This window comes from Chrysochloris asiatica, unplaced genomic scaffold (assembly GCF_000296735.1).
Source record: "Chrysochloris asiatica unplaced genomic scaffold, ChrAsi1.0 scaffold00058, whole genome shotgun sequence".
Classification (NCBI taxonomy): Eukaryota; Metazoa; Chordata; class Mammalia; order Afrosoricida; family Chrysochloridae; genus Chrysochloris; species Chrysochloris asiatica.
The window spans coordinates 2,835,686-2,845,290 of NW_006408576.1; the positions used below are offsets into that span (position 1 = coordinate 2,835,686).

The 9,605-nt window shown below is 36.7% G+C and overlaps 1 protein-coding gene across 1 annotated transcript in view; it reads left to right on the forward strand.

Annotated features, from left to right (window-relative positions):
• Positions 1-6,761, forward strand: part of SNTG2 (syntrophin, gamma 2) — a 624,924-nt gene extending 618,163 nt beyond the window's left edge. Inside the window, exon 18 of the mRNA XM_006863995.1 lies at positions 6,630-6,761. Coding sequence (XP_006864057.1) covers positions 6,630-6,761 — 132 coding nt within the window. The remainder of the gene's footprint in view (positions 1-6,629) is intronic.
• Positions 6,762-9,605: the final 2,844 nt, after the last annotated feature.

The window sequence follows — 9,605 nt, forward strand, 5'->3', positions numbered from 1 at the left end:
AAAAGCATCAATTCTTCTATGGTCTTCCTTATTTACTGTCCAGCTTTCACATGCAAATGAGGCTATTGAAAATACCATGGCTTGGGTCAGGTACACCTTAGTCTTCAAGCTGACATCTTTGTTCTTCAACACTTTAAAAATGTCTTGTGCAGCAGATTTGCCTATTGCAATATGTCATTTGATTTCTTGATTGTGGCTTCCATGAGTGCTGATAGTTGATCCAAGAAGAATTAAGTCCTTGACAACTTCAGTCTTTTTTCCATTTATTATTGGTTTATTATTGTTTGGTTTATTTATTATCAATGTTGTTTATTGGTCCAGTGCATCTAAAATAAAGCGTGCAATACATGTAGCATATAAGAAACAGGTTTTTGCAGAACAATTCCAATAGCTCCTTCTTCTATTATGTATATCCCAAGAGCTTCCTGTTTTATCTGAAAGTCTTTGTTGATCACATTCAGAAGACTTCAAGCCTTACAGAAACAAATTCAAAGCAATTATCCCACTGGTATTTCTACCAAGCCAATAGAGTCTATAAGCTTTGTCTCCTCAAGCACTGCCATTCCACACATTTGCCTGGTTAGTTGTTTGGGCAACAGACTGATAAGGCTGTGTTCTAAATTTACCTATTATGCCTCACACACTAAATCTTTTGAATCTAATTGTCCTACCTTAGGGTACCAAAACAAGCATTAAATAGATGCTAAAAGTGTTTTTCCCTTGTTATGTTTGAACAACTGCATCTTAGTCTATGTATAAGTTCCTCATGAGCATAATTAAGTGTTCAGGAATATTCATTTTCCACAGTGTTGTCCATAGCTTCTCATGATCCAAACTATCAAAAGTTTTTGCATAGTCAATAAAGCACAGGTAAATGTCTTTCTGGTGTTCTCTGCTTTTAGCCAAGATTCATCTGACATCAGCAATGATATCCCTTGTTCCATGTCTTCTTCTGAATCCAGCTTGAACCTCTGGCAGGTGTTCAAACAAACAAGGGAACAATGAATGATTTCAAATTAGAAAAGTGTGAGCCAGGGTTGTATTATTTCACCATACTTATTGAATCTGTATGCTATGCACATCAACTGAGAAGCTGGATTATACAAAGGAAACATAGGATCAGGATTGGAGGAATATTCATTAACCACCTGCGGTATACAAATGATACAACCTGGCTAGCTGAAAACAAACAGCACTTAAAATACTTACTGATGAAGATAAATACCATAGTCTTTGGTATGGGTAGCACCTCAGTGTAAAGAAAATAAAGATCCTCCACTGGACCAATAAATATAATCAGGATAAATGGAGAAAAGATTGAAGTTATCAAATACTTTGTTTTGCTCACATCAACAATCAACACTCCTGGAAGTAGCATTCAAAAAATCATATATATTACATTATGCAAATCTGCTGCACAAGACCTTTTTTAAGTGTTGAATGGCAAAAGGGGTTCTATAACTTGCCCAGTGAAATAGGCTTCTTGCAGATGCTTTGTAGCATATAGGATCTTAGGTGGAATCCTGAGCCCAATCCAGAACCTTCTGAGGTGGGACATTTCCTCTTGAAAGGACAAACAGACCAGCGTGGAGCAGCCAGAGGAACAGAAGATACGTTTTAAAAGAAAGATCAGAAGAAAAATTCCAAAATAAACATGGCAGTCTGATTGAACAAGCAAGTTGTTTGTCGGAGAGCTATCAAGGCAAGCAATCAAGTCCTTTCAGGACAAACCCCCCTCCAAGACTGAAAATCAAAGGGAACACATCAACAGGCATCTAAACTTGCTGGTGACCACATTGGGATCCTGGTGAGTGGAAGAGGGGTAAAGGCAGCAATGAAGAAATGGTCTGAGTTCAAGCACAGTCCATTAACTCCCATTGACCTGGAGATGAGAAAGAGAAAAGGAAGGGCTGGTTGGTCCAAAGTGTGGTGAGACCTGGGCACTCTGAAGCCCATGGACAAGGCCATAGCCATGGAGGGCTAGAGCTGAGAGTGAAGCATCCAACTGATATGAAGTGAGGGAAGATGTACAAGAATGCCTAAACTTGTAGATATTACCCGTTCAAGCTAGCTTCAATGGCTTGATGATCAGAACTTGACTAGAGGAAGAAAAAAAAAAAATTTTTTTTAAAGGAAACAAGTGTAAATTGCTACAATTTGATTAACTTGACCTATACATAAGGAGCTCTGGCAGCGTCGTGGTTATGAATTGGGCTGCTAACCTCAGGGTCAGCAGTTTGAAACTACCAGCTGTTCTGTGGGAGAAAGATGAGACTTTCTGCTCCCGTAAAGATTTACAGCCTTGGAAACCCTGTACAGGGTCGCTATGAGTCAGAACCAACTCATATCACAACAGATCACAACAACAACAACAAATACATATGGATATAATAGCTCAAAATACCAATGAGCTATTGCATCCATAAGTATATGAGAGACAAGTCTTCACATTAAATATCAGTCCTATCCCCTCTCTATACAGGGTTGATAGGAATGGGTAACTTAGACATTGACTATCTAGAATGAGGGAGTGGGGACTATGAAGGCATGATGTGACTGGCTTCCGAGTTTTCAAGAAGGAGTTTAGTTTCAGAATGTGTGGGGGAAGGTAGAATCCCCACTGAATGCTTTTCACCTTGTCTGATGAAAGGAGATGTGGATAAGATTCTTATGATTCAATAGTAATCATTATTATGACTAACTGAGACTGTCACAACTGTAAAGGTAGAAGTGTAACAAAAAGGGGGTAGTAATTAATCTTACATTCCAGGAACAGAGGACCCGAGGACCTTCAAGGGAGAAAGGCACGAGCAGACGTGGGACCCTATCCAGAGAAGTAGCGACACCAGAGATTGAGGCAGAAATGAGGACATGGAGAGAGAGAGCAGCTGAGGACTCTGGACTCATGGAAAGAGAAAGGCTGTGTGCTAGCGGCCAGGAGATAGGCTTTTAGAATGTGCCCTTTGGTTGTTTAAATGTGTTTATCCTACAGTGTCACACCAGGCATCTATTAAACACATATTATTTACAAGTGTTGTGAAGTTGGTTCCAACTCATAGCAACCTTGTATATGGTTTTCAAGAAGCAGCTGGTGGGTTTGATCTGCCTACCTTTTGGTTAGCAGTGCAGTACTTGTCCTACAGCACCAGCCAGGACTCTATTAAATGAAGAGTGCCATGTTATTTTAGGAGTCCTTGTGTGGTATTGTTGGAGAAACACTGGAATGCTAACTACAAGGTTGATTATTGAAACCTACCACCTATAGAGGGATCATTATGAATCAGAATGAACTCAACAGTACTTAACAACATTAGCATGTTATTTTTAATCATTGTATCATTTCTAAATGATCTAACAAGATACCCTATTTTTAAAAGTCAGAAAAGTTTAAGCAACAACATGACTATTCAAAATAGATAATTAAAGCCTCTATGAAATTCCACAAGATAAATCCATCCAATTTTCTGTAAATTACATTTTTGTTGCTTATTTATATTGAGTCAGTTCCGACCCACAGCGACACTGTATAGGGTTTCCAAGGAGCGGTTGGTGAGCTTGAACTTCAGACCTAGCAACTCAAACTGAGTTTGCAGCCCAGCACATTAACCCACAGCCCCACACCAGCTCCAAACATATTTAACCATAAGCTCTTTTTTAATATAACAAATTTTGTTATTAGAAAATTTTTAAAATGTTGCTTTTTTGATACCAATGCATTTCAATATAACTTCCTAATGCAATGTGCTGGAATTTTCTCACAAATGCTTTACTATGCTTCACGTGTAATCCCAATAACTATGAATTTCCTCTTGCCTTCACCAGAGTCAAAATTCAAAAGCCTGTGATTGGCATGTCCATGTGTGTGGTAGGGAGAGACAAATCCATGGAATCTTAGGCTTAAAATTCAACCTGAGTATTCAGCTTAAACAGAACATGAAAATATATTTGTAAATTGCTCTATTTGGAAACTATAAGCAAGATATTCTAGAAGTAATATTTGGTTGTAAAATTATCCAAACCAGAAATAATATGGCTTGACTTTTGACTGAATCAAAGGTGTATGCGAATTTTTACAAGGTGCTTAAGTATTCTATGTCTGAATTGAGATGGAACTAATTCACTACCATCTCAAAAGCTTTGATTCCTGGATTCTAACAGAGGAGTCCTTGTTGTGCAGTGGTTAGCTCTAGGCTCCTAACTGGGAGATGTAATTCAAACCCACCAGCTGCTCTGCAGGACAAAGATGTGGCAGTCTGCTCCCCTAAAGATTACAGCCTTGGAAACCCAATGGGGTTTTAGGGTCTCCATGAGTTGGAATCAACTTAAGAGCACCACTGAATGAACTGAAAGAATTGGCAAAGAACAAGGCACAGGGAATTGATGGAATGAAAATTGAAATCTTTTGACAAAGTGAGGCGGCACAGGAGGCACTCACTCAGCTCTATCAAGAAATTTGGAAGACAACTATCTGGCCAACTGATTGGAAGAGATCCAAATTTGTGCCTATTCTAAAGAGAGGTGACTCTATAGAATACAGAAATTATCAGACAACCTTTTTGATATCCCATATGAGTAGTTTTGCTAAAGGTAATACAGAAATGGCTGCAAGCATACATTGACAGAGAACTTCCAGAAGTTCAAGCTGGATTCAGAAGAGGATGTGGACAAAGGATATCATTGCTGATGTCCAATGGATCTTGGCTGAAATCAGAGAATACCAGAAAGATGTTTACCTGTGCTTTATTGACTATGCAAAGGCTTTTTTGATTGTGTGGATCATGACAAGCTATAGACAACATTGGACAGAACATGGGAACACTGAATGGTTTAAACTGGTTTGTATTCTGTCACTATACTTATTCAACCTGTATGCTGAGCAAATAATCCAAGAAGATGGATTATTTGAAAAAAAAAAAAAAAAAGTGACATCAGGACTGGAGTAAGACTAATTAACAATCTGCAACATGCAGATGTTACAACCTTGCTTGCTGAAAGTAAAGAGGACTTAAAATACTTACTGATGAAGGTCAAAGACCATAGCCTTTGGTATGGATTGCATCTCAATGTAAATAAAACAAAAATCCTTACCACTTTGCCAATAAACAACATTTTTATCAATGAAGAAAAGATTGAAGCTGTCAAATACTTCATTTTTCTTGGATCAACCATCAATACTCATGGAAGCAACAGCCAAGAAATCAAATGATGTATTGCCTTAGGTAAATCTGCTTTACAAGACCTTTTTAAAGTGTTGAAGAACAAAGATGTCAGTCTGAGGATTAAGGTATGCCTGACTAAAGCCATGATATTTTCAGTAACATAATATGCATGCAAAAGTTGGACAATGGATAAAGAAGATCATAGAAGAATTGATGCATTTGAGTTACTGTGTTGGAGGAGAATATTGAAAGTGCCATGGGCTGCAAAAAGAACCAACAGATCTATGTTGGAGGAAGTGCAGCCTGGGTGCTCCTTGGAGGCCAGGATGGCCAGACTTTATCTCTCAGAAGGGACCAGTAACTAGAGAAGAATATCATGTTTGGTAAGGTGGAGTGTCAGAGAAAAAGAGGGAGACCCCCAATGAGATGGATTGGCCAAGTGGCAGCATCAAAGGGCTCAAGCATGACAACAATTGTGAGGTTGGCCCAGGACCGGGCTGTGCTTCATTCTGTTTTGTATAGTGTCGCTATGAGTCGGTACCGACTCAATGGCACCTAACAACAACAACAACATAAGTTGAAATCAACTTGAGAGCACCATTGACTGGTATTGTTTTGTCGAAGTTTGTGATGTAAGTTCATTGTGTTCTGCCAGCACATTCAGAGATTTTGCAGTGTAGTTTCTGATACCAGAAGTTATTGACGCTGCTTTTGAATTTGTGCATTAATTCTTGTGTCTGTTTGGCTTATTTTTTGTACTAGTATTGGCTAAATCTTTTGGAAACTAGAAAGGCAATTTTAATTTAAAACTAAGACCCTAAAGCATTTTATACCTTTTTTTTTTTTTTTTTGTCCTACAAAATGATCCTTAGCGAAGTTCAGTAATTACTATTTGGAAAAACATATATAAATTGAAACACCATATGTGTTAGGTTTGCAAGTAACTTGTATTTCTTTTAGAGATTTACTTGCTTTTCATTTCTTTTTGAACTAAGTGACAATAAATAATAAACACTAGCATAAGTAACTGGAGGATAACTTTACATTGCTCAGCCAGAGATTTTAAGTACAGTCTGAAGGTATAATATCACTAGTGTGCCTGACTTGAAATAAAGGTTAGCATAGGATTCAATAAATGGATTGGATGAAGAATATTAAGCAAAAAGTGTAAAGATTCTTTACTGTAATGACCACCTAAATATGATGAAAGGAGCTCTAGAGGAGCAGTTGTTATACACTCAGTTGACTACTAATGAAAAGGTCAGGAGTTTGAATCCACCAGTTACTCTGCTGGAGAAAGATTGGGAGGTGCTTCAATAAATATTACAGTCATGGAAATCCTATGGGAGGTACCACCCTGTCTTGTAGAGGTGCTGTAAATCAGAATCTACTCAATAGCAATAGGTTTGAATTGGTTGTGTTAAATATTTCATGTGTTTTTGTAATTATTATATTTTTCTTTTCTTGCAGGAACTTGAATTTCAGGATCTGACGGCAGTTTTGCATTGCATACACTCCTTTATAGCAGCCAAGGTGGCCTCAGTGGATCCCGTATTCATAGACAGTCAGAGTATTGCTAGAAAATACATGTATAGCAACTAAACATTGCTTATGATGAGTGCTGAAAAATTAAATTATTTTCTTAAGAAATGAATCTTTCCTGCACAATATTGCAACTTTGTGTGATTTTATAATGAGCCTATAGTTGTGATACCAATAAAATATGTCACTAGTTTCCAAATATGGGTCATACTTGTTAAATCTGACAAGTTAGCACAGATTCTATTCAAGGAAACTTGTGGTTAAAAGAAGCTAGTGTTCCACAGTGAAACAGTTCACATCATGTTTGTTGTGGTTTCTCTAAATAATATAAAAAATTATATCAATACTACAGACTCCACTCCTTACCATGGTAAACTCCAGATTCCATTCTCATAAAATACATAACAGAAAATATTGAGAGCTCACCACTTTTATTATCTTCAAAAACGAGATAAATAGTGGCCTTTGCGTTTGCCTTGTCATCTTTCCCTCATTCTCAAGGGGGCCTGGGTGAAAGGGATTATTTAAGAAATGAGTGGTAGAAATATACAGGAAGAGAAAATTATTTTAATTATTTTTTAATTCATAAAATATAAAGGTATTTTCATTCTTTTGTTGTTCACATAGCTTATTACTTCTAAATAGGAACAATTTCTATTTTTGCTAACATAAGCAATTAAATGGAGTCTTTTATTTTTATTCTCAGAATGCATTGTACAATTAGAAAAGTCACGATTATGTATTCATATCTCAAGGTTGCAAATAAAGGAAAAAAACATAAAATCATCAGACTGTAAGGTACAAGAACAGAATCCTAAGAAAATAATGAAGTGCTTCCTACAGCTTTTATCAGAACAAATGTACAATTCCTAGAGATCTGTTGTTTCATGCTCTGATTAAGATTTTGGTAATTTTTAACAGTTACCTGGTTTCCAATCCACCATTTGTTTTATCTGTCACTTAAAGGGAAGAAAATGTTTCTGTTTTAAAGATATCAAATATTTATTATTAATGGTTTTTATGTACTTAAAATAAATCTTTCTTTTTAGAAAAATATGTTATATATACATATCTATAATCTATAAAATTCTCATCAGTGTGAGAGTGACTTTAATGTCAGACTCCAGCTAGAACAGAGCAGTTAGCAGTACTTTAAAACTACAAAGAGAATGATGCCACAGGAATACTAGGCAGTGTTTTCTCCGTAGGTGTTTATTCTTTTGTTTTAACGCAAAATTCCTATCAATATTAATAACAATAGGAAACTTGAATTTTATAAAATATCTACCAACTGAAAAACATAAAGTTAGAAATGTTCCTTTCTCCATTTTCTACTCTGATGTGGATAGTTTGTTCTTCAAATTGAAGGGATTCTTATTTTCTTCCCCTATGTCAAAATGACTACACTCACTCAAAGTAGAAGGTACTTTTCAGTACTAAACAGTGAAGAAATTGTGAAGATTTTCTTTTCTTCCTTTTTTATAAAACTTCAAAGTTTTAAAAATATGCCTTTACTGGTACAATAATGAAAAAGTAATCTTTTGCCAAGAAAGTTTGATACTAAAACTCATTTTTATAATTACATAAGTATATGAATTTTTGAAAAAAATGCATAACTTTTTCAAGAAAACAAGCTAGTCTTTTCTTGTAAAAATTAAACAGGTAAGCAAAATGCCAACTAGTATTACTATTTGCATTAACATAGTTCTTGTCAGAGTCTGTACACACAATATAATTTTTTAAAATACCACAGAAAGTACAAATTGAAGTTATACTATTGCTCTACTAAGGAGCCCTGGTAACATAGTGTTATGAGTTGGGCTGCTAACTGTAAGGTCAGCCATTCGAATGTACCAGCCATTCCATGGAAAAAAGATGAGACTTTCTGCTCCATAAAGATTTATAGCCTCGGAAACTCTATACAGAGTCACTGTGAGCCAGTGCCAACTCCACAGCACACAACCACATCCACGGCTCTACTAAGTGAACAGTGGCTCTGTATATAAGCACTGAACTGCGAACCAGAAGGTTGGGGTTGGAACCCACCAACCGCTCCTTGGGAGAAAGATGAGGCTTTCTTCTCCCACAAAGATGTACAGCTTCAGAAACCCTATACAGGGTTGTTATGAGTCAGAACCAACTCGATGACACTTAGTAACAATTGCTGTACTATTCTAGACCTGATTTGGGAGTGACTGTAGAGTGACAGGAGATCTAAAAAGTATGGCACCATTTAGAAAATAAAAGTCATCCAGGAGAATCGGTCTCCTCCCAGTGGAGCTCATTCAGGGAGGATAGTGCTTGGGCCAGAAATTATTTTGTTATTGGAAAGATGCAGTTCATTCTAAAATCTTCTCATTTTTTTGTAATTAGAAACTATTAATTAAAGATGAGTAAAAATTATTTGAGTTCTCTATGATTAATGTTTATTGAAAACTTGTAGGTACCAGACACTACATATGTGTTTTACATGCATGATTCCTTTCAACTTTCACATAAACCTAGCTGGGGTGTGGGCACAGTGTTTTGATTCTAATTTCACAGGTGAAGAAACAACAGCTGACAGATTTAGTAAATGTTCTAAGATTCTGTTATCTGTTGTTGTTGTTAAGTGCCAAGCCAGTTCTCTATTACCTGTAAACACTGGAAATTCAACATGAATAAAGGCAATCTGACTCCTAAATCCTAGTATTACTTACTGCTTGTTGTATGGATGTTATTTGCCATCAAGTTTGTTCCAACTCATAGCAGGCACTTGGGAGAGAGTAGAACTGCTCTATAGGGTTTCCAGGCTTTAATCACTTCAGAAGGAGCCCTGTTACAGCAATGAATAAGTCTCAGCTGCTGCATCCATAAAGATTACAGCCTTAGGAACTCTATAGGCTGTTCTGTGCTATCCTATGG